Raw genomic sequence first — 25965 nt, 5'->3', positions numbered from 1 at the left:
AGTCATGAAGACTTTTCCAAGGTGAGCTTTGGCATGGGGTAGATGGGAACAGACACGCCTCTCCCCAGTGGAAAAGCCAACCCTACCTGAGAGGAAGATGGATGAAACTCAGAGAGCAAGCATGGCTCAGACGATTCTATCACGGCTTCCCTATAGTCTGCAGAGTGCCTGGCACAAGGTGCAGGGCACTGCTGCGAGCATGTAAGCACAGGTGTGCGGTGCTGTGTTGTTGGGAAGGGTCAGCGGCTGGTAGGAGATGGATGATGGATGTCTCCAGTAGCGAGTTTTGTAACTTGGAGGCATTACCAGATGCTGTTTCACTGCACCTACTAAAGGAAGGGTGATACTGACTGATACCACGGAAAGGCTACAGGGAAAATACACTCTAGAAAGTCTTCTGAAAGCTTAACGGGAAGACTTGTTTAGTAGTTTACCTCTATTTTTTTATGGATGCTCTTTTCTTTTTTTGTGTGTCTTTAAAAGCTTTTAAAAGCTTTTTAATAGTGATTTTCTGCCATGGTAAAAAGCCTGCCAAGGTCTGTAAAATTAAACCTCAAATCTCGTTTTAATGGTTTAATATATTATAGTACAGAATCATATTAATGCTTTTGCTTTCTCGGCCCACTTATTTCATTAACTAATACAACAGAGACATAGACACATGGTTTTATTTTCTTTATGTCCTAACTCATTTGCGAGCCAGCCTGACTCAGGATGTGGGAACATCCTTTACTGTGCAGAGCAGGGGCTGGAGAAATAGTTGCTATGCAGTATGCTTCTCTGCCCAAATTGTAATATTTGCAGTTCAGAGAGATTGAAGACAGATGTGGGTATGTCCGCTGAAGAGATAATTAAGGAAACTTTGTCCTTAGTTTATAACTGTAAGTTAGAAACCATGGTTTCTATAGCTTTTTTAGCAGCAGTGTTTTCTTGGGGGGGGGGGGGGAGTTGAATCAGAGTTATAGTTGATATTTATATCTTGCATTAAAAAAATACTTTCTCTGATTGTAAAAGAGCCTGTATTTTTAATTTAGAGAAAAAAAAAACACAGTAGGACAGTTTCAGAATTATTTATACTGGTTAAAAAACATTTTAGTATTAAGGGTTCTAGAAAAGTCATAGGTTGGAAGAGCCCTTCGACTGATGTACAGAACCATGTTGAGCAGTCCTGAATGTTTCTAGTGAGGGAGGTTCCTCCATTCTCTGGGCACCCTATTCTGAAGTTTAATTGTTTTACGGTGAACACCTTTTTCTTACAGCCAGAGAGAATTTCCTTGGAAGCAAACTGTGCCTATCACCTCTTGTCCTGTCACCATGCAGCCGTGGGAAGATGGTAGCTCCATCTTCTCTATAATGCCTTGGAAGACTGATCAGTTCTTCAGGCTGAATAAACCTGCTTCCTTCAGCCTTTCTTCATTGGTCAAGTTCTTCAACCTTGTAATCATCTTGTTAACCCTCTGCTGGACATTCTTTAATTTCTCAATGACTGTTTTGAGCTGGGGGGACAAAACTCTGTCCAGCACTCCAGGTATACCCTGACAAGGGCCCAGTAGAGTGTAATAATCCCATCCCTCAGCCTTAGTGATGCAGCTCAGGACACGGTTCGCCTTCATTGCTGCACACTGCTGACTCATCTTCAAATTCAGTTCATTTACGGTTAAACCACTATCATATTTCAGCCTAAGCTGATGGACCATTTTGTTCCTATTACATTTTCAACCTTATTTCAGGAAGAAATTTCTTTTTTTTTCTTTGTGAGCACAAGGGAATTTTATTTCATTTATGTTGACTTCTGCTACTGTGCTCTTTGTGTCTTAACAGGATCTTGAGTCACGCTTGAAATGTTTTTGGTTGTGGGTCTACCAGCGTGTTCCTTTGCCATTGGCTGTTCTCCCACTATGTCAGAGCTGTAGGGTGGACTATAGCATTTGGTCTGTTTGATTACGTGAAATGTTATATTCTTGCTTATACTTTGTCTCTAGAAAAAAAAAAAACAACTCTTATAACTCAATTTGCAATTCCTGGTTGGCACATGTCTTCCATGGATCTTCTTATCACAATAGCTTGTTGCTTAACTCTTTGTTAGAATTGCTTTTTGTGAAAAATCTCTCCATAATTCTAGAAGTGATTTCACTCCCACACTAAGTATTAAAAGTTAATGGACAAGGACTGATAAAACTCCTCCTGGTTCACCTCTCTCCAGCAAGGTTTATTCCTCATTTGAAAATTTATCTGAAAGTATGCCCTTTAATTGCTTTAATATTTTGTGGTCTGAAATGGCTTGAAGAAAAATTCCGAAGTAGATTCCAGCAGAATTCTCTTAATAGAGCCAATTACTTAATAAAAGCAGTAACAAAGAAGAAATTATGTCAGAGATCTTGGGCTGATGTTCTGTTTAGCGTCAAGTCTTTGAGAAATAAGAGCTTAATGCAAGATTGATTTCATTATACTGACCACGCTTTTTCAAAAAACCACAAGTAGTTAAAAGCATTTGGGAAATAAAATTATGCTGTATTTAAAAGTGCCAGTTATGTGCTCAAAGCCCTATGTAAAAGATTAAATTTTAAGTTTGTCCAGTTTCTAGATTTGTGCCTGACCAATATAACAATTTTTCAGTTCAAGAGGTAATAATCATTCATAATGCTTGGAGCAATTGGAAACAGAAACCAGTCCCTTTTAATTGTTTCCTTCCGTTGTATTTAATTCAGCTTCTCTGGATACATTAAGATTCTGGGATGATAGATTTGTTTTCTGCTTGTTGTCTTAGTAATAAAAGCTGGACCCTACAGGAAGATTTAGGAAAATGGGGTTTTCCAAGTTCCTCTTGAGTACCAACCAAACCTGCATGTGGAGTTTTTTAAATAGCCTCTTTTTTTCCAATGTTTATTTTCAGAATTTAACATTTTGTGGATGTTAATAGTATTTGAAGTGATATTTTGCTTATACAGCTATAATGTTTAAGGAAAAATGAATTTCTCTTAGTTTCCTTTGCTATTTCAGCACAACTTTGTCCCGTTTTCTCACTCGTGTGGGGGTGAGTGAGTAAACTTACAGAACTGTTTAAAAAAAAAAAAGTTTTCAGTTTGGAGCTGAGCACTCCTCCTGTTTTTTTAATCGAGTGAAGAGTTCTGTCTTCAGCACCGTTGTTCTATAGGTCTATTCTGTACTGCCTGCAGACTATTTTGATACCTGTCAATTTCTTTCTTTCTTATAGTCTGAGCACAAGTCTTTTTTCATCCACAGGGTTAAGCCTCAGGTGTAGGTTCTGTTCTCATACACATCGCGGAGGCATCCTATTTTCTGACGAATGAGCTCTTGCTTGTTGATGCCCATCCTGAATCCTGCTGCAGAGACCACTGTTCTAGCTCGCTGCTTTAACAGCACTGTATTTTTTGTTTTTTCTTTCTCTGTACTCCTGAATTTCCAATCTTAGTGATTATTTTTGCTTTGAAGGCTGTGTATTCTTTCATCTCTCTTTCAGTACTGGGATCTCCTCTGTGCTTCAGTGATGCTGGTGTTCCTGCTCAAAGTCTTGCATTTTCAAATAAATATTGCTGTGCCTCCTCTGAAATGTGTGGAGTAGGCTGGGAGAGTTTCTCCCTGTAGCCAGCCACAAAACCTCATTCTTCTTTGGAATCCTCATTGCAATTCTCCTTTGCTGTGCTGTATAAGCTGTAAACAACATCAGGTGATGAGCTGTAGCTAGTATTTATCATGCTAGTAGTTGCTCAGTTATCTTTGTGCATAGCCAATCAATGTAAAATAAATAAACAAAGTAATAGTAAGCTTTGAGAGGCAAGGTACTATCAAACTTTATTTTGATTGTACAGTGACAGGCTTTATGAATTCCCAGTCTACAGTAAACGGAGTATGTACTGCCATAGTAGCAATTCATTAGGTACTCATTGAAACTATAAGCAGCATTAAGTCACAAGACTGGAAACTGGTGTGTTAGAAACTGTTAATCAGATTCAGCAATGCTTCAGCATCCCTCCTTGCTGATATTTTTCCCTTTTTCCCCAGTCGCGCACTGTGTCTTGCATTTGTTTGCCTAATTTAAGTAACATCAAAAAAGTTTTAAATGTGCATTGATTTAAATCCAATTTCCTGTCTCTTGAGGAGAAAGGAGGGAGAGCTTCTTTTTTTTTTCCTTTTTTTTATTATTATTATTTTCCCATCCCTGTGGCTTGAGGAAGCTGTGTGAAGAACACGTTCCCACAGACTGGGGGTCTCCAACAATGACATTTCCGTTCGCAAGCAGGCGGCTGGGTGGCAGGCAGGGCTCAGACCACTGCCCTGGCCATTGTGAGTGCGAGCACGTACGCGTACGTCACCATAGTCTGAACCTGCATTTTGCGGACTTTGTATTAAAAGTGCTAAAGCTGAGCAGGAAATGGAGATTTCCCTCGCATTCTTCTAGAAATTGCATTTAGTTTTGTTTTTTTCCTCTGTTGGAGGGGGGTTGCAGTTGTCTTCAATTTGTAATCCGAATCATCAGTTTCACAAGAAAATGTGACTGCCTCAGTCGTCAGCATGTTTGGTGCCTTAAAATGGATCCCATGTGCATTTTTCTGCTAGAGGGATGAAAAGTCTGGTGTCCTGTCAAAAGCAGGTGATGCCTGCTAACTTTGTGTCAGCTGAAAAGGTGACTTGTGAAAAGGTGACATTTCTGATTCTGTGATGGGAGGTTATAAATAATTCCTGCTATATTAAAGCTTAAGTTTAAAAAACTAGGTAGGGGAGCTGGTTAGCTTCTGCTTAAACCCAAATAAGAGTTAGATATTAAAGCATAGTTATATTTCTCCATAGAGGTCTCAAAAAAAAAAAAGAAAAGACTGGGTTGTTGTCACTGGTTGGTTCTTAATTAAAGTTTAAACTGACTGCTATCCACTGAGCTGCTCTAGCATTGTTTGACTGCCAACAGCCAAGTGTACAGTAATTTAAAAGGTCACTGAGGCATCTTGTTCATGGCTCGTTTGGACAAGGCTGCCTCTTTTTACAGTAACCTTGTATGCAGTCTCAGGAGGTTGATTTACCAGTAGCACTGAGTTTCCTACTGGAACCAAAGGATGAGGAGGGCAAGATTGCATTTTTCATTTTCAGTTTCAGTCCCCCAAACGTGATTCCCTGCTACTGTTGCTGTTAAATCTGTTGGAAGATCTTTATTTGGAATGGCAACTTATTTTTTGTTTGCGATGTTGTACACGCAAGTTTTTTGTATAGAAATGGTTTGTTTAGAAGAGAAAATACTTTTCCACATTGATTAGAAATTTTATCTGGATATTAATGCAGGTGAAGCATAGAAGTAAAACCTTATCCTAACAGAAATACTAGCATGTGATCCATTTCAGGGATTTTAGAAAGAGTCCTGGCACGTGTCTGTTACACGTTTGCTTTTATATCTTGCAGCGTACAGTTATACCAAATCTATTCTTTTAACACTTTCTTTAGCATATCTTTGTACATCTTTTAACAGCGTTTGCACATTTTTGAAGTTTAATGTTACCTAGTTTGTGTAAGTAATATGTAAGGTAACTGACATTTTTACTGTGACTTTTTTATTTGCCATAGTAGTGTGTTTTGGGTTGTTACCACAGAACTTTGATGTTAGGCTGTTTGCTTTGTGTGCTGATTTCTTCAAAGGCTTAATTAAAAAAAAATAAGTGTTGACAGAACTGATACTTGTTAGATTATGATTTTAATGTTGCTTTTATTTTGTTTGTATTTTTCCCTTCAAGAATATCGACATAACAAACTTCAGCAGCAGCTGGAATGATGGCTTAGCTTTCTGTGCCGTCCTCCACACGTACCTCCCAGCCCATATACCCTATCAAGAACTAAACAGCCAGGACAAGGTATGACATTAAAAAAATCCCATTCCAGGGACTGAGGCTAAATAATTTATATGGACTAATAAAGAAAAAGGAGCAAATTTAAGCTCTAAAAAAAATATGGAAGCAATCTTACTAAGAATCATATTTGAAACACTTTAGAATACCTTACTGCTATTCTCTTTATAACTCTCCCTTTTATTTTTAATATTATAAGATCTTTGAAAAAAGGAAGATCATAAATTTAAGTGAGTTTATTTTTTATTTTTTTTAACCTTAACACTTGGGAAATGTTTTCAGTTAAAGTTTTTGGCAGCAAGGAGCATTTAAACCTAAAGATTTGAAATCCGTCAAACTTCTATCTTTCAGTATTTCTTCCATCTCTCTAAATATCACAAGTATGTTCTTTTATGTGACTTTATCATACTCCTAAGTAACTGTGCTCTTAAGTTGGATGTGCAAACTGAAGGAGAACTTGAAGATGTCAAGACTGTAGAGTAGCCTGTCTGTATCGTAGTGTGCTGTTGTTGATACCTACTGGTATGCGATCTGGAAATGTATTATTGGTAATTCCAAAACCATAAAATAGTATTCCATGAACATGTGCAGAGATTTTTATATTTATTCTTTTTTAAAGATTAAACCACTTACTGTTTAGCATTTAAAAAGTCAGTATTCTTCATTAACAGTGATTTTTTTCAGCATTATCTTATGACTAAGGAATTAATAAACTTAAAAAAACCTCAAATTTTTAGATGATATTAGGACATGTTAATTCCTATGGCTCTTTTTAAACCAGTAGTGTCAAATTATAGACTCCATTTGAAATAAAAGTAGCAGCTTTACTATAAACATTCTTAACACCACTTTATTATGTTTGAAGTAGTATCTCCTTCTAATATGTTTTTTTATTTCATGCAGAGAAGAAATTTCACTTTGGCTTTTCAGGCAGCTGAAAGTGTTGGCATCAAATCTACTCTGGTAAGTTTGAAATACGTACTGAATGAATTACATCCCATTTGTAAAAAATCAAATGATTCTATTTTGTACTTTTGAAAGATTTTGATGCTTATTACTTAAAAATAACAGCAGATGAGCTCAGCTAGATGTTGTAGTCCCTGTATCAGACTTGACTGAAAAAATAATGATACGCCCATACATCATCGGCTTTGTTTAATCTCTGTCAGTCTAATATAAACCCAGTGTGGTCAACAACTTAATACTGTTTTTTTTTTCTTCACTAAAACAGTGACTGAGATAAAGATCTGTACTCAAGCTGCTGCAGCAAAAGCAACAGCATGACCAGTGACAAATAGGGAATGGCATGAAGCTGTACTAGGGGAGGTTCAGGTTAGATGTTAGGAAAAGGTTCTTCATTGAGAGGGTTGTTGGGCACCGGAAAAGGCTCCCCAGGGACATGGTCAGAGCACCAAGCCTGACCGAGTTGAAGTGTTTAGCCAATTCTCTCGGACATACGGTTAATTTTTAGATTAGTCCTGTGTGGAGCCAGGAGTTGGACTCCATGATTCTTGCAGAACCCTTCCAATTCAGTGTGTTCTGTGGTTTTATGAGATAAACTCTTATAAAAGGAAGATTCAAAAAAAACTCATCTCTCAATATAATAAGAAACAATAATAAAGGTCATGTATTTTTTTAGAATACTTTGAGAAATAGTTAAGTGATACTGTCTTCAAGAATAAATTAATTTTCTCCCATCCCTAACCTGCTTTCAAATTATTTGCCTCTGTTGGACTTCCAGAGTTATAAATCAAGCTATCTAAGTTGTTCTTTTGCTCAGTGTAATATAAGTGTCAAAATTTTAACTATATGTTTAGATTTAATTTGTTGGGATTGTAAGTTACTGAAAGATTTTTTCAATTGTTGTTTATTATAAGCTTTCTTACACAAATTTCAGCTTAAAGGAATTAGTTTTTAATATGATAGTATTTACTGGAAGACTCCTGAAGTAGGGAATTGGGAGTATCCAAGCCCTTTGTGATTAATTGCAGAAATTCTGATCCTGGGTGCAATTGCCAGGATCAGAATGATACTCAAGTGATACTTTTGTAACCTAGATTGTAACAAAGCTGCTATAGTTAGCAACTAAGAATAGAATAAAGTCAGACATTTTTAAAAATACCACTTTCCTTGATCCTTATCAGAGCCTTTACTCCACCATTGTATTTGCTCGCAATGGCAATGCAGCTCTTGGGTATTACTACTTCAGCTTTGTCAGAGATTTGAAATCTGGAAGTTTCTTACCAAGTGCTGATGTAAGAATTAGATTGTGGAAAATAACCTCTGTAATTCTTATATAATTTAGCTTTAGACTAAGTGATTGCTGTTTGTCCTTTTGATTTTTGCCATGTACTTAATTACAGGCATCCTGAAAAGGCAAATTAAAAGAAATTAAATCCTCTGTGCAAATTGTGTCCATCTTAAGGATTTAGTATTTATTTACACACCTACATAAGCAGTGTGCATAGTGTTTTGTTTCATTTTCCTCCTCGACCATGGGTGGAGTGTGAACAAGGGTTTGAAAACTACTGTATGCAAATAGTAGTGGTAATGTAAGGGGAAGTTATTTGTTCCCAGAATAGGAAAGTGTTCAACTACTTTCATGTGCAGAATTAAAAACAAACAAAAATTTTCTCTTTCTAGAATTCTGGAGATTCTTGTAACCAAAGCTTACAAAACAGTTCCTTACAGTAAATAAAAACACTTAGGAACTACATCACTGTTTTCCTTTGTACATGTGCTGAAAAGGGTAAGTGAGGCTGTGTTTGCCTGGCTTATTCCCAGATAGTCTGGCATACTGTTGTTAAGAAACACATGAACTGGCCTATCAGTTAAACACACACTGATGCTTTGAATCTTGCACGTACTGAACTGGCGGTAAAGCCAACTTCCCTCTTCCTTGCCAATTTACTCAGAAATACCTATCAAAGTAACCTCAAGTTCAGAGGTCTACTGTAAAGTGAGATCATCATTTATTGACTCTTATCCTGGTACAAATTTTGAGCTTTAGGTTCAGTTAATATCTGGGCTTTGATTCTGTGCCTCTCAGTTCCTGGGTAGATTGTATTGGCTTGTGAGGCTGATGTAAGGGGTAGGTGAACAGTAAAGTCGTGATGGCTAATTGTACTAAAAGGGGCACAGCTCAGTATTCACTGTTAGCTGTTTTTCTGGTTTGAGATTGAAATGGCTATCCACAGATGTCCTATTCATAGCTGTTTACATTTTGAAGGTAATATAAAGTTATATGGAGGAATTTTCTTCCAGATGCATGAGCGTTTTCTTCATCAGCACTTTAAATTGTAGAGACTTTACAGATTTGCCATTAACATGAATTTGTAAAAATATTACCACGTTCCTCACGAAGTTGTTATTCCTGTTTTTGACCAATCTGTTTTCTGTGACAGGACATCAATGAAATGGTGCGAACTGAACGTCCAGACTGGCAGAATGTCATGCTGTATGTTACAGCAATTTACAAATACTTTGAAACCTGAAACCCTAATAATTCAAAAGATTCATGGGATAGAACCAACATTAGCTACCAGATCGAAATCTTACTGAAATGCTAATCCCCATTTCACTGAAAACTGGCAACATTTGAGCCCCCTCAAACTTCAGTGACACTGTTCTGGATTGCTTCAGATTGCTTCAGCTACTAAGCTTGGAAACAACTGTTCGAAAGCAAGAACTTGTTGCCACGCTGCTTGGAATAACCCAAGTTATTAAGCTATTCAGATTAATTATGTAGCCTAAAGAGCCTGGACTACTGATGTACTGCCTTTCCAGCCAGACTTCCTGAAGCTTTCTTTCCTAAGAGAGTGAGGTGAATAGATTCTGTAGCATATAGGAGACTAAATGTACAGCTAATGCTTTGAGAAGGAAAAGGATAACATGGCATCATATTACTGAACTTTCTGTAGTGTCCTGATACCACAGAGTCTGAATCTTCCACCCATGGCCTATGGCACCCCAAGACAGTAGGGTTCTTAATGATGATCTAGTTATTGCCTTTACTGCTATTTTCCCTCCTTCAAAATGTGCACAATATTCTAGGAAAACAAGCTTTCGTTCCATAACGACAACTTGAGTGGAAAAGTGGTCTTGATACCTCGAATAATTTGGCACAGAAGAACTCTTCATTCTAAAGCTTCGTTATAAGCCTACCTCTGTCACAGCGATGTGGCTTCCAACTTGATCTTATGGATTGTGAAGACTAGCCACGTACAGCTCCTGGTTTTCAGGGTATGCTGTACTTAAAGGGATCTGTCACAACCTCCCTGTGCTTCCATGATAACAGAAATGAATCAATAATCAACCCTTGTATGGCTTGTTCTTTCCCCTCTTCCTTCTTTGCCTGTATAGCATGCACAGCTACCCCAGGCTTTACTTCACAGCAATACAAGCAAACATCATGGATATCTGTGGTAGAATTTTGGAACTGGGATAGCATTTCCTCTGCAGAGAAGATACTTTCAATAAGATGTAATAATGAAGTAATTTGTCTCAAAATCCAGCTTTGCCATGTTTCCTGTGTGTTTTTTTCGTTGATGTCGCACATCTTTATCTGACTGACAGAAGGTGAGATGTTCTCTGACAAGAACTGTGGAGGAACTAATGAAATGTGTGAAGACCCAGTAGTCTTGAATATTGCGTGGAAAAGACTCACTGTCACAAGGAAGGAATTGAGAAACTTTAGTCTTGATCAGCTTTTATTTTCCTAAAATGTACCTGAATTCATGTAACAGCTCTCGGGCAAAAGAGTTCAAGTGCCTTAGCTATCATTCAATTGATACATCCTGGCACTTCAGGGCTTTGTGAAGAATGTTAATGGCTCAGAATGATTTCATCTTTCCATTTGTCATAAGCTGTTAAAATGTTTGTTGTAACCTTGTTTGTCAAATTAAGGGAAGGCTTCACTCTGCCATTGCTTCTGCCTCCTGTTTTTCGGAATACTTAGCAGCAGTTAAGCCACAGTTGAACATGTCTTATTAATATTAAGCAGAAGCCTACTTTAGAAGTGAGTTCTGTAACAACTGCTATTTATAAGCACATGCTCTTTCAACACAGTAACCCTGTTATTAAGAAAATTAATCTGCCATTCCTGTGGTGCTCTTATGACTGTTAAGGACAGTTTGAATGTCATGGATGTTAACCCAGTGAATGCAACCCTGCTTGGTATCTGTGAAACTTCATCATGGTATAAAAGCACAGATTTAACTCAGCATTATTGCCAAATCTCAAAAGCTATCATTTGAAGAACATAGCCCACGTGAAGAATAATAATTCAGCAGTTAGCATTAGATAAAATTACTTCTTACAGTGCTTGCACTGACAGGTCTGTAACACAGTAAAAATGTGCTTGTGAGAATTATGAAAAGTTGATAAATAACTACTTAATCCATAATGAGGGTCGTTGGAGAAGTTTTCAGAGCAGCAGTGTCTCATACATCCTTACAATTGTTTAGACCAAATGGCCCTAAAAGTGGCTAGATACCCTCAGATTATCAGTTGGTGCATTTGAAGAGCCAGCATTATCTAAAGACAATTGGTGCAAGAGAGGCTTCAAATGAAGAATCTTCATTAACAGATTTTAATAAAAGTCTGAAATACAATTCCCTCTCCCGTATATTTCTTCCAATATTTTTATTTTACTTCTTCAAATCAGTCTCAATAAGAATAGTCCTATAGGAAATACCCACTCTTGCTATTTCACATTGTATGTCTTACTAAATTCCAGTTTGTGCACATTTGTGCTTAAAAATCTCTGCTCTTCCCTTGAACAGACATCCTTGTCTGTGATTCTTATTCATTGCCATATATTTTAGGAAAATATTTTTCTAATGAAAAGGACATTTCTTTCTCTAAATCCACTAATGACAAGTTGAATTTTTAAGCTGATTTTTTTCTATCTAATTGTCTACTTCATTCACCCAAAATATTGTACTAGTCTTTAACCAAAATAACACTTAATGGTATAGCCATTTGTAGAAGGGGAAATTGCATTTTTCAGATAACCTTCATTTAAAAGATGAGCTGCTAGTCTTCAGAGAGAGAGAGAGAAGTTATGAGTAATTATAGAAAAGATCTTATTTTGAACTTCATAGCTCTGCAAACTTCTTGGTGTGGTCTGTCTGATTAAACCTCTGTCTGTAAAGGAATACTGGGCTCCATAAGTAGATTTTTTTTTTATAAAGATATATCTGAGCCTTTACAAATAAGATGCCATACAGCTGTCCAAGTGACCATAATGAAGCAATGAAAGATACCAAACAAACAAAATACCCTGCTGCATTCTACTACGTGTATTTTTCTAAAGGTTCAAACAGCATTTAATTTTTCAAATAGAAGGATAGCTGTAGTCCTTCTGGATGTGGGTGATACTGTTCTACTTGGTTCCTACTTACACTTAATCCTGAAACAGCCTGTTGGTTTTTTACATACAAAGCGAGGTTTCTGCTGATTTACTTTCTGCTCTTTTTCAGTCCAGAAAATATTTCAGAATGTAGTTAAAAAAAAAAAAAAAGACAAATATTTTATCATCTGTTTATATTACTGCGTTTTAATATGTGCCTTGCAAATGCCTGTGCTGTAGTATATCAGGGTTACTCATTGCCAGCTTGCAGGGGTGGGGGCAAAATTGATCTGTCAAGCATATTGATGTAGATACAGCTATGTGATCTTCTGGATCCTGTTTACTGAAACACTTTCACAGACTACAGAGATGTCAGGTTAGAGCCAGATGTGCATTGGGGTTGGCTAGATGTCATCCTGATGCAAGATCATAAACAGTGAACTGAGCAAACACTTGTGGGGTTTTCTTTACCAAAAAGAAGGAATAGAAAGAAAAGATAAATTTTGGTAATTCAGGAAAATTCCTGTCACTGAATGAAATTTTGGTACAGAGTGTCTAACAATAATGGAATTGCGGTGACTTCAGAATGATTTATACTTGACTTGGTTTTCAGTTGGTTTGGTTTGATTCGGTTTGATGTGGTTGTCTTGTATATTTAAATGGAAACACTAATTCAGTACCTCTGCTGTGAATCTCAGTGACCGTCACAAAGACCTTTCGTTCTTATGCCTGAAAAATTGTGCACAAAATTTTCCCTTTTAAAATTGTTTGTGGATAGATTATCCAGAATATAGTATTTATTCACTACGTATTCTGATTTAAAAGTAGTTTTCTGTCTCTTTTGCATAAAATATGTTCGTCAAGTTACACTTATCACTTATTGGATAATTATTGATGATTTCTCTCCAGTTCTGTAAAATATTCCCACTGTTTTTGTGTTTATGGGAAATTTGTTATCATGCTTTTGTTCATTCCTTTATTTGCCAGAGCAAAACAAACTCAGCTTTGATATGTTGGTTATTAATGCACCAGCTGCTGTTAATGCTGCTGGCTGCCGGCAGGCTCCGGTCGTACCTGCTCAAGGAGAAACAAACACTTGCTCTGATGATGCGCACGGTGCAGTGGTTTAAACTGCTGAGGATCTGCCTTAAGCAATTCATAGCTGAGGCAAAAAATTCTCCTTGGTGTCTCCCTTCTGCTAATGATCTCAGTGTTAAATTCTTTGTTTTTCCAGTTCCCTGATTGAACACTTAGACAGTTAAAAACTGACAGTTTGGATTCTATTGCATCTTCTGCATGACCAAAACAGTACTTTTTCTCAAATCTATCAATTTCTATACAGTTTTCACCTAAGTACAAATTTTATTTTAGCCTAGTTCCAAACAAGATCATTTGGGAAGCTGGAGATATGGAAAACTTCTGGGTGTTTTTCTTACTTCATTCTGCTTGTGACCAGCTTGGGAACGCTGTCTGGTTTTTAACTGATACGTGACAGTCTCTTCTAAAGCTGCCCCTCCTGACTGGCTGGCTGGCAAGAAGTTATGCACAGGCTAAAGCTAAGCCTTTAATACTGTGTTTATATGACTCATGCGGTGACTTTACCTCTTATTTGCCTATTACAACTAACACAGTCACAGTTGAGCTGCAGGCTGCCTTGAGCAGGAGCTATTAGAGAGCACAATTCTTCTGGGAAGGAGGCCAGTTGTATACCTGACACCAGTTTTTGCCTATTATGAGAAATACTCCTGCTGAGGTGGCCTAAGAAATGGAATTTTAAAATAGCATTTGTGTACAGGTTGATTTAACTATATAGTTTGTTTGTGGTCCTTCCCTTGACTTGGCAAATATTTATTTCTGTGTTATTTTTATGTTCTGCCAAGCTCTATTTCTGCAATCCCTTTAAGCTAGCAGTAGTGTATGAATACTTAATAAAATTAACCAGTTTGAGAAGTGATTTGCTGGGAAGTGCTGTTAAAGCAGAGTAGTCATCTATGGGTTTTAGACATGGTGCTGTGCTTTCCCAGGTTAGTGTGTGTTGATTGGCAAAATACATTAGAACTGCTCAACTCTTCTTTTACTTCCTTACCTCCCGTATGGTCTGCCTTACCCCAGGGGATCCATCAGGTGTTCCTGCTCCAAATTTACCAACACCTTAGATGTGTTGCAGGTTCATAGGCATCTTTCAGAATGTTTAATTGTCTCCATTTAGAAAGGTACCTCTAATAGTGTTTCTGCCTTCAAAGGAGAGTGGCTAGCTGGGTTTTGGATTACTCTTTGGCTTACTGAGCTTGTGCAGTCCTTCGTTCAGCTAAGTTTTTTTCTGTATGTTCCCTATGATTTCAACATCAGTGTTGAAGTATGCTTGGTAATTGTCAAATCGATTATGTTGAGCATCTGGAATATGTAGCAAGTACACTTCTTGATAATTAATACTAAATAACTAAAGTTCAAGTTTTGTACACTTCTGATTTCTGTTAATGTTGACAATGTCTTTTTTTTCCTTATGCGCTTGCCAGTTTTTGGGCCACAACACCCCTGAACTCAGTTTGACGAGGCCACTATCCTGGCCTCCATAAATGAATTCATTCTGTGAAAATAGATGTGTTTCCTCACACTGAGACTTCAGTAACACCTGCGAATACTAGATGACTTCCTTCCCACTGACATTCATCTTTTATTTGGAGTATTCCTTACTCTTAGGCCACTGTCTGCCAGAGTTACAGATAAAGTTGCCATCAGTTCCAGCAGGACTTGTGGATCCAAAATGGTAGGGGAAATTTCTTGCAGCATATTATGGCAGCCTGACGTTAGTAAGCTTGTTTCATTTTAATTCCCGATTTTTAGGGGGTTTCAGTTTAGTCAACATCACTTACTCAAAGCTGAAATGTGGCACATTTATTCTCCACTGGGAAGTATGCTTCTGTTTAATAATATTTTTGAGATTGTATTTATGAAAACTAAAAAATGTTGTGAAGCTAGTTTTATTGCACTTTTCTAAGGCTTTTGTATTTTGCATAGTGTTCTAGAATATGAACAAGTTGTTTGGGGAAGTTAAGGTTTGAAACTTACTCTGCCCCGGCTTAGCAATGTATTATGTGCATTCTCATTCTAGTGACGTATGTATTATTTCAAGTGCATGTGACATGGGTATTTATATGGTAGTTCCGAAGCCCAGTGGACATTTCCTGCTGCAGAGGAGCCATTGGCAGTCCTGGTTCCACAGTTCATGAACTGACCTGTTTTGACAGTAGACTGCATTTGCAATAATGGAATAGCTGATTATTTTTTTTCCTGAACTCTTTCAATAAATGGGGAAAAAGAGGCTCTTCTTTTTTGTTCCATTGTTGAAGTTTCTCCGGAGGCTTATACTGGTTTCCAATGATTGCATATGTTCAGCTAGGATGATTACTTGGGAATCAGCTCAGTAAAGAGGGCACAAGTACACATAACGTACTCAAGTAATTAATCCTCATAACTTGCAACATTTCAGTTTGTTAGGAAATTGTTTTTACATGTATAGTAGGGTCATTTTTACTATTTTTAAGTAGCACTTTTATACTTATCTGAAGGGTTTTTTGAACAGAAATGTCTTCTGTATGTTATCTAATGGAAAGAAAGTGTAACACTATGAAACAAAACATAGAATAGCTAGCTTCCAGACCGTCAGTTCACTTTAGGTCAGTAATGATCAAGAGTTGTTCAATGTGTATGAAATATATCAATGATTCCATTTAATATTGGGCAACTCTCCAGATCAAAGTCAGAAGGGCATTAATTGGTACCCTCTAGCTCATGGATGTGAGGGTACTTTCAGTTCAGGAGTGAGGCAGAATTGACAGAACAGTGTGATGAATTTTGGACTTCATGAAAAAACAAAATTTTATTGATGTCTCAGTCTAACATCACAGCACTATATTGGATAAAGACTAACCTTGTTTGAATAGACACCACAGCCAGTGCTAATATCTCCTAAATAACTAATTTAAAGCTCGTTTTCCATGGCCTTTAAAGATGACATAAAAAACAGTAGTTCTTCTCTTCCATCCTGCTTTTCTGATTTGTGTTGGTTTTATACTCATTTGAAACACAAATGTTAGACTGACCTAACAGCACGTCTATGGGTTTAATAATTCTCATTCTAAACAAGCACTTTTCTCTATTCCAAAACCCTTGCAAATGGTTTACTTGCACATTCACATACATTGTTTTGCATAAATGTGTATTTATATGTACATATAAATACACACATGCAAATGTTTGTGTGTGTATATGTACATATGCAGATTTTTAATAAAACTGAACATCTTTCAAGAAGTGCTTGATTCTTTAATACTTAGGATGGTGTAGTAGCTTCTGTATTTAAAAGGTAAGGAGGAAAAAAGAATTTTGTTTCTGGTTAGATCTGAGAACTATAGTTTTGAGGAAAATTTGTAAGTGTGTTCAAATTGTATTTCACTCTGTTTCTGGTTTGAAAGGCACAACCTGTTAGGTATTGGAACTTAAAAGGTCAGCAAGTGTATTTTAAGCTAAACCTTTTGGAGGACCAATATGCTTTTAGTTTGCAAGGACCACTAAAGATCTGGGCATTTACTTTCTACATAATGTATTCTGTATGAGTATTTAGTATGTATGCCTTCAATTTGCCAATGTTGCCATGTTTTCTTCTTAATTATTCATGAAATAAAGATTGCAAATAGCAAAATGTGTCTTTGTTTTCTTGAGTGAGGCTGCTACAAAAAGGGATATTTTAACACCATTTCTGACACTGATTTTTCAGGAGTAAACGTGACAAGAAGTAGTTTGTGGAGGTTTATGTGCCATGGATGAGAAGTACAGACCAATGATTTGCATGCCTATAACTGCACGATTTTCTGGAAATCATCTCTGTTACGGTATATCAGCATATTTTATGATATCTACCCCCAAAGAATTTTAAATGATAACATGGCGAATACTCTGTATATGAGGTATGTATTTAAAGTGTCTGCCTAGTCTGGATTAAATATGAGCAACAGAGAAGGGAGTTCTAGCAAATATTTTCAATTTAGGCAACTTCTTTAATATAGAATACATAATGCAGGATTAAAATTATTTAAATATTTAGTCCAACCAAGTAAGGCAATGTGTTCTCTATCTCACAGGAAATCAAGGGGGCTGGAGGGGAGCTGGGCATTTTATCACTTGAACACTTCAGTGCATTTAAAACAGATGTCTAAAAGTAAGATTTCCAGGTGAAAATAAAGATTAGAACACCTTAAATGTAATTTGTTCTCATTCATCCTGGGTGGTAACTGCTTTTAAATTCAGTTTTATCTGAAATGGTGTAAAAACAGTTACAGAGCTTTAGTCTTGAGCGCTCTGAAATAAACTTGATCCAGAGGTTTGGGTTGGGATCCTTTTTATTTCAAACTTTGTTCTTAAATGCACTGGTTAGCGGATGTGTTTCAATATATCTGTTCCTTAAAGGTTTTCTTTAAGATTTGGTGTGTTGTTCTCTGTTCAGAAATGCCTTTCACTCAGTAATGTTATTCTGCAAGAAAATGTCTTGCTTTTTTCTTGGGGTGAAATATTCTCACTGAATTTGAGTGATTTAAGAGAACTCTTCTTAGTTCTCAATTTATCTATATCTTGTTTTTAAGTATGGGTCTTCAGTTTCTGTACTTAAGAATAAACGTTTTAGTGTGTAGTAAAATCTCGCGTCAGAAAGTAGATGTTTTTCTTCTCTGTAGCAAGTGTGTGACAGCATTGTAGAAGTGACTTGTACACCTGCACTCAGCAACGTGAAGGTCAAGACAGAAGCAGTGAGCAGGATGTAGGCCAGGCCTGAGGTATGTTGAAACAACAGTGTCTGCATGATCTGTGGGGCTGCAACTTTTCTTACCCATAGTCACTGAAATAGCATTCCCTAACCAGAGTTTTGTGGCTCTTTTTTTACCAATTGTCTTACAAGCTGCCACTAGATAATTTTGTTAAAAATGTAGAACTAGTGCCATAAGCGTGTTTAAGTTGAACGTAATAAAATCAGTTAAATAATTTGGAAGGTTGTACTGTAATGAACTGCAGCTATCTGGAGTAGTAAAATAAAAACCTCAGAAGCAACAGCATTATAATATTCCATTGTATTATATCAGAAAAGCTTAGACTGGAGTCATGGTTGCTCGTCACTTAAATTCTGTACAGGAAGTAGGTTAGTATTACAGAATTTGCAACTCAAATTCTTATCAAAAGAGTTTCACAGTGACTTTGACCATAGAGAGAGACTTGAGTTATATTGTATGTTATAAAGTCCCAGTACCTGGACTCACCCTTCTCCTGTTTGTGGTTCCACAGAGCACGTATTCAAGAGGGGCTTGTGAGGATGTCAATTTTTCCCAAATGCAATTCTTTTCAAAACACAGATACTAATTTAGCACAAAAAGCTTACTCCCTTCTCCAGATGGGAAGTTATTAATAGCCAGCAGCTACTGCTAAGACAGAAAAATAATAATCCTGAATTCTCTGCGCTTCTTTGCAATGCCTTTACCATTGTTCACCCTTTCTTAGCTTCCCTCTTCTGTTTTTTTAGCTTCCCTCTCTGTTTTGCCTAGCTTTCATAAAAGCTAGTATCAACGGTATCTTCCTTTGGGCCCAGCAGTTGTGTTTTGGTATCTTAAATTGGTATGTTTTCTTTTTCATTATCAGTCCTTATCAGTAAGGTATAATATTCTTTAACATTGTTCAAAAAACAGTGAATATAGGGTGGAAAGCTCCAGTACCTTCCATATAAATTAGTGCTTGATGCTGTAACCAAACGGTATGAACAGAGAAGTTAGCTAATTAGCCTCTCCATTCCTGGCAGCTCAAGGTTAGAGGAACATTTATTTATCTAATTATTTATCTAAATAAATTGTTATTACATTCTTTTTTCTCTTAGAAAGGTTGTTCTGAAAATTTCCCTGTGCAAGTCTTTGTTTAGAAAAAAAAATCGTGATTTAAAAAGACAAAGCAGATAGATGACTGATGCTATCAGTCCTATTCCATGTTAAGGTTTTTACTAGTCTTCATCTGCCGTTGCCCTCTATATCACCATGGTTTTGTTGAAGTCTGTTTATAGAAGTGAATTTCTGTATATGAAATGCCCTGTTTGAAAAATAAGATCTCAACTTCTCTTAGATGTTCTTGGCCCAGTTCTTTGGAGCCTTCTTACCCTCATTGTGAAAATCGGGTCGAACACAGTAGAGTGACTTACGGTATTTTTACAGGTAGACTTTTGCATTGATTATGTAGTGTGAGGAAATACTTGTGCTTCTTTCCAATGCTGTGCACAGCTTACTCCCTTGTTTATGCTTCCTTTTCTTAAACCATTTTAGACTCTTCACGCCAGAAGCCTCAAAGTTAAGCTCTTAAAAATGAAAGAAACTTGAGAAGGAGACATAACAGTCTGGAGACAAATTCACTGAGCTGTTGACAATATCATATTTTTCAAAAAATAAATAACCCACAGAGTACTGAAATGCCATCATGTTAACACTGTGAGTCTTGGGGGGGGGGGGGGGGGGGGGGGGGGCAAATTCAGATTCCGTAGACTGCAATGGAGTTAGCCCAGGGTAGAGCCTGCAGTACATGTAACCAGTCCTATTGCTTTAAAAATAAAATCACAATGTTGGAAGGTTTGAGTGAGAGGGATGCTGAACATCTGTAGTTTCGCACTTCAGGAGCTGTTAAAGTGTTCAGTCCTTTCAAAAAATCTTTCCGGAAGATGGGTGGTCTAACAATGATGTAGCTGGAATTCTTCTGTTCAGCAGAGAAGAAACTTAAAGGAAAGGCATGCAGCAATTTTGTTTATGGCCAGAGGTACAAACACTATAAAAGCATTGGAACAAGTGCTAAAGCACTAACTGAACTTTATAAAGGTACCAAATTCTATCATTTTGCACAAACACTTCGAGCAGGTCAGAGTCGTTCTGAGCCTGAGGAGGGAGTGGTGTGAAGCAGGGTCAGTAGCTACTTCCTGTCTCTCCTGTGTTGTAACAGGAGCTTGGATGTACACAATGTGGATTTTGTCAAGTTAAATAAGGGTTGCCCTCTCTTTGCTCCTTGAAAAAAATGAGAATAGTGTTAAGTGAAGAGGAATCATCTGACTTCTTCTTGCTGGGCCTTGAGCTCCAACAGTGTATTGTATAAAGGTAACTTCTATATATTATTATAGAAAATAAATAGCTGTTGCTCTACAGCTCCCACGTGATGATTCATGCTACCAGTTTTCCTCTATTAATAGTCTACAAAGAATGCTTAAATTTAGATTGAACTCCATCTCGTTCTCTGTCACGCTGAATAGCATTTGAAGAAATGAAGCCAGTCTCTTTGGGGAGTGCCTTTTATGGAGACTAGTCCAATTCCTGATTTGAAACTACTGAAGATCCTTCACTGGTTCCTGATGTAAGTGCAAATGGCAGAATTTTAACGGTTGTGGATATGGGTTTACATTTCCTTGTGAGCACAAATCTTACCTTAATTGTGGCTTGTTTTCCTTAAGCTAAACTCTATGCTGGAATTTAACTGTTTGTGAGAAGGCTTTGGTCTTTGACATGGAAGATTATCCTTTAGTTAAGGTGCTAGTGATGGGCCTTTACAGCCAAGTTTTTCCACATGTAACTTTTTTTAAAGGACTCCCTCCTCAGAAAAATTTTTTCTTAGGTTTATTTTAAAATTGCTAACAAATTTCATGTTGAACAAGGTGAGAGAAATAATTAGATATATATATGTAATGTATATTTAATATTTAAGGATTTGCTAGTGTTTCCAAAGGACCTCAAATAACCCTGCCTCAGTCTCTTCTCTTAGACTAAGCCAAGTGCCTTTCACTGCTTTTGAGGAGTTGCAGGCAGTATTTGTAGGTATGGGATTATGTACAAGTCCGAACATGCCATTTTAAGTGTCTTCTATACCAACATTACTTATGTGTGCTAATGCTCAGTTTGATGCATCTTTACAAAATAGGCATCTCTTACATGCAGTTGTGCATATATCAGATGGTTGTGTCTGGTTAGAAGTTTCACAATCCAGTATCCAGCTCCAAAACTGGTAAAGAATAATCCCTGCATGGAGGTGAAAAGCTGGCAATAAGAGTTTGTTGCTGATTGGTGTACACAGCATACAGGATTCGTGCTGTAAGAGTAAAGCATTGACTGTCATCTTAGCTCCAGTGCAGCACTGATATACAACCTTGCTGTTGTCACTTATCCATTAACCCTGAAGTGGCATCCAGTCAGTGCTTTATGTTGGTCTGCTGTGATTCAAGTACTGGCCCATTTAAAATTGTCACATCTAGCAAAAGTGTATAGCCAACTCATAGCTTATGGTTTAATGAGCAGAGCTGGCTATTTGGGGACAGTTTCTAGACGCTAGAGTATGTGTGATGCAAAAGTACTTCACTTTATCCTCCAAAAAAAAAGAATTATTAGACATAGTTTTTTTCTGTTTACATAAACACATTAATTCTTCCAGATTGTATTCGAGACAAACTGATGATCATTTTCTGTAAGGCAGTTTTCCATACAGCAACCTCAGTACATGTGTGTGACTTTTGTGCTATCTTGCTACATACAAAGGTGGGGGGCTGGTTTTGGTTACAGTCATTATATTAGTCTGTTTTGTGTTTACAGTGGCCTCGCTGATGTGCCCAAGCAGGCTGTTGCTAATGCAGTATCAGCAAAGTGAATGGTGAGCTTCATGATAGGTCTCAAGTGGGAAGTCTTTATTTACTTTGCTGTCATCTTTTTGAGGGAAGCTTTCCAAGCTTTATTCTACGCTGTATTTCTAGGTTTTACCGCTTTAGCTCAGTTACTAAGTCTGAGGAGGGCAAATAGTCTTATCACTGCTTTTCAGCTGCCCAAAATTCAGAATTTTGGCTTGTTCAGTTAGGAGACAGTGTCCTGTATGTTATTGCAACTCTGCTTTTTAGGAATGCAAAAGCTTTCTTGGCTGCATTTGGGAGAACTGGAAATTTTCCTTTTTTTCCTTGCAGTCCGGGACTTCTTTCAGCTCAAGCCAGCAGCCTGCTCTAGACGAGTGGCAGTACCTTCAGTGTAGCTGCTGAGGCTGCTGGAAGCTCTCACGTGTCCAGGTAGTTTCAGCCTTCCTCTTCATGTAGTCCCTTCTCAGACTGTGCCTGGCTATAGCAGTCATAGCAATGCTGTTTTTTTGCCTTCAAGTGTTGCAAAGAAGGAAAAGAAAATTAGTGCTCTATTTTACTGCCCCCCACCTCAGAGATGATTAATATAACCTTTTGTAGTTAGTACAAAAACCAATTGTATTCCTTAACCCTCAGTTTATTGCCATTGTTGACCACTGATAAAGGAGGGCACAAGCAGAAAATCTACAGGAAGGACAACACAAAGAATATACACAAGAAATATGATCTGAAGAATGGTGTGGTTCTGTTACTTGACAGAAGCAATAGCATTAATAATAAGCAACTCATAATTCAAAAAGAAGGGAACATCTATTCAAATATTACTGTAGTAATGAAAGATAAGCTATCCAGCTGCTAAACGGGATATAAAACAGCAGCTGCTAATTGTAAACACTTCATGTGCAGAAGTAAAAAACGAGCAAGTAAAAGCAAGAGTAATAGAACTGGCTGAGGAGCTCCAGGAGCTGTTAATATTGATTTTAACAAATGTTGAAACACTGCAGATTTCCCAGCTGCACAGAGAAAATCAGTGTGTGATAATGGGAACCTGATATTCCATCCAAATATAGTTGGTAGTGGTAGACTGAATAATGCCCATCAGCCTGATTTTATGGAAAAGAAGTAATTTCTAACACTAGAAGCTTATGGTACCATTATCAGCCAGCCCTGTGAAATCACTCAGATACTTGCTTTACATCTTTTGTGACTTGCTGATTTAAAAGAAAATCAGCGTAATCTTAAAATTGATTATCTGCAAAAATCAAAGAATAGTTGCAACTGGGAGAAAACATCTAATGAAGCATTTTTGGGTTCTTTCAAAGATACATTGATCAACATCGGTGACTCAGGAAGCTTGTAAAATGCGTTGAACATGAGGCTGTTGGAAGAAACCAACCCCGTGGCTTAGTAAAGTGAGCTGACTGCAACAACTTCATTTTTAATGTATTCAGGAGCAAAATCATATTTAGAAACTGCAGCCTTGCTCCCTGTATTTTGATTCTCAGCTTTCATTAATTTCAATGGGAGAGCACCATTTGGATGGCTTTGAGGATCTGGGCCAAAGACCAAAGGCCACTTCTACAAAACTGAAATCGTTACCCAGGAAAGGAGCAATGCTGAACAGGCACAGCAGATCCCGGCAGGCAGCTAACTGCTACAGCACGGCACTTGCACCCCCACTTCAAATACGGTTGCACAGCATAAATCTTTGTGGAAAACACTACCTCTTGTACAGGGCAAGAGTGAGGCCATTATGGGAACAGTACCTGTTTCTGGTGTCTGCATTTTCCAAAAAGCTCTGGCAAACTTCATGTAGGCAGGCAGCATTTCTAAATTTATCAATATTGCAGTATGTTTTGATGAGGCTCCTAAATTTCTCATAATCTCCCCCGTTCTTGTTTTTCTCTTGAACTGGTTTGTCAGTATATGTGGTTCTTAAAATCACTTCGTGTCACTTTGTGGTGCTCCAGCCTTTTTCTGTCACTTCTGTAATTCACAGCTGCATAGCTGAGGCAGGCAGTGTGCCAGCCTGCCTTCCTGTCCAGGAGAGTGGAGAAGAGGACAGCACGGGTGCCTGATGCTGCTGCCAGCAATAAATCTTTGATGCTTCGAGGCTCACAGATTCTGAGGTTGGTGCTGAAGTGGCTTGTACCAGGTCTGCTACTTTTTTTCTACTGTCTTGATGCACCAAAAAAAGCTTGGTGCAAGCACACAGCTGTAGCTGTCCCCTGCTAAGAGGAGCCAGGGCTGGCTGTTGTGGAAATGAACCTTGTTTGTAAAGGCTGGGGTCTGCCATGGGGTCTGTGTAGTTACGCTAGTGGCTTTTCCTGTTCATAAAGTCAAACCAATAGGAACAATGTGGATAAATTACTCGCTAGGATGCAAAGTTAAAAAACAGAAATAAAAAGAAGCTTAGAAGATGCCCGCAAAGAGCAGCGGGTGCAAATTCTTGAGAGGTTCTCTCCCAGCTTCAGAATGGCTGAGAGCTGAGCGATGGCTGGCAGGGGCAGAGCAGGGGATGCCGGGGGACACATGCGGCCCCGCGGGCACGGCTGTGGCCTGCACTGCAGCCTGCCCAGTGGGAAACGCAAAACTTCTATGAAATATTTAATATCTTCATTGTGAGTTTTTAAACGCTTCCAGAGTAGTTAGTGTGCAGGGATCCCCTTTCCATTCTGCTGGTGGTGATGAGGGGAAGCTGAGACAGAAGGGAGCTGGGAGTTTCTCCCTGTTTGTGTATAGCCCTGGGAGCGCTGTGCGGTGCCACTTGGTCCAGCGGTGGGCTTCAGCGGTAGTTCAGCCTAGAAAGACCTGGCTGCTTACAGGGAAAGCCCTCCTCTCCCTGCCTGTCATTACACTCGGCTAAAAGGCTCTAAAAGCCCCTTTTTCTGTCACTCCCAGGTCCCTCAAGCCAAGCCCTGGACCTCCTGAAGCACGCGGCGACCTCGCGGTGCTGCCCCTCCGCCTGCCCTCCCGGAGCCGCCAGGTAATGCCGGGGGCTCTGAGAGAGCTCCGGGGGGGCCCGGCTCGGCTCCGCTCCGCCCCGCTCCACCCGCGCCGCCCTCCAGGGGGAGCCGCCGGCTCCTGGCCGCCGGGCTGCCCGCGTCCTGAGGCGGAGGGCGCCGCGGGGCGGGAGCGGGAGCGGGAGTGGGGCAGCGGCCGGCCGGGAGCGGGGCCGGGGCCGTCGTGAGGTGCGGAGCGGCGCGGAGCGGAGCCGGAGCCGTGGGGGCAGGTGGGTGAGGCGGGCCCGGCCCCGCGCTGAGGGACGGCGGGGGGTGGCTGCCGGGCCCCGGCCGTTGCCGGGAGAGGTTCAACTTTCCCCGCGGCGCCTGAGCGGGAGCTCTCCTGCCTCCGCTGCCCACGAGACCGGGGAGATTTGGCTGTAAGTTGCCCCGGCCCGCGTGGGGTTTTTTTGGCTCTTCGCGCCTTGCTCGCTCCCAGCTGTCATTCCCCGACACACCCCCGCGCCCGGAGCTGTTTGCCCCGCGGCTCTTCCTCCAGACAGCGGGCGCTGGACTTTGTTCCCCTGCACCCAGACCTCCTCCTCCTCCTGGCTCTTCGGCTGCTGTTCGTGCTCGAAAGCAATCAGCTGTAAAATAGCGATTCCCTAGGAGCACCCTGCATCCTGTAAGCTCCTCTGTAGCGTTTATCAAGGGAGATTTCCACGCACTTTGCAATCAGGCGAAAGGGAAAAAGGGCAGGGACTTGGTAGACGGCACTAACCGCACGCAGTTTATCCCGCTCCTCACTCCACAAGCCCTGACCCTGGCTCGTCTGTGCCAAGTGACCAAAACAGGTTTGGGGCAGTGGCACTTCCACCGTGACCGGGTGCTCCCTCGGCGTGGGTACATGGCGGGGATGTCGGCGGAGCTGCGAGGCCCCGAGGGGCCCGGTGGTGCTGCGTTACGGGGAGAGGGCTGCTGAAGGAAAGGGGCATCGGGCTTCACGGTGCCGGCTGCTGCCAGAACTGCGGGAAGGATGTGCGAGAAGGCTTTCTGCCCCACGGGACGGGGTTCCTGGGCCCTGCGGGGGTGACCTGTCCTCGTGGAGCTGCCGCAGCCCATCGTGGAGGAGAGCGTCGAGCAGCAGGT

At 39.4% G+C, this 25965-nt stretch overlaps 2 protein-coding genes across 8 annotated transcripts in view; both read left to right on the top strand.

Annotated features, from left to right (window-relative positions):
- Positions 1-16903, top strand: part of SPECC1L (sperm antigen with calponin homology and coiled-coil domains 1 like) — a 70028-nt gene extending 53125 nt beyond the window's left edge. For both annotated transcript variants that reach the window (XM_080560000.1, XM_080559999.1), the window contains exons 14-16: positions 5739-5855; positions 6753-6812; positions 9254-16903. In XM_080560000.1, the coding sequence (XP_080416126.1) occupies positions 5739-5855; positions 6753-6812; positions 9254-9343 (267 nt within the window). In that variant the 3' untranslated portion in view covers positions 9344-16903. The remainder of the gene's footprint in view (positions 1-5738; positions 5856-6752; positions 6813-9253) is intronic.
- Positions 16904-24037: 7134 nt separating this feature from the next.
- The window catches only part of ADORA2A (adenosine A2a receptor), a 29795-nt gene continuing 27867 nt past the window's right edge, over positions 24038-25965 (top strand). For 2 of the 6 annotated variants that reach the window (XM_080560093.1, XM_080560092.1), the window contains exon 1: positions 24038-24860. The gene's annotated coding sequence lies outside the window, so the exon portion shown is untranslated. The other 4 variants (XM_080560089.1, XM_080560095.1, XM_080560086.1 and 1 more) reach the window with 3 other exon arrangements.

The sequence above is a fragment of the Anser brachyrhynchus genome (assembly GCF_964034855.1).
Source record: "Anser brachyrhynchus genome assembly, chromosome: 17".
Classification (NCBI taxonomy): Eukaryota; Metazoa; Chordata; class Aves; order Anseriformes; family Anatidae; genus Anser; species Anser brachyrhynchus.
Note: the sequence above shows the minus strand (reverse complement) of the source record. Positions and strands in the feature narration are given on the sequence as shown.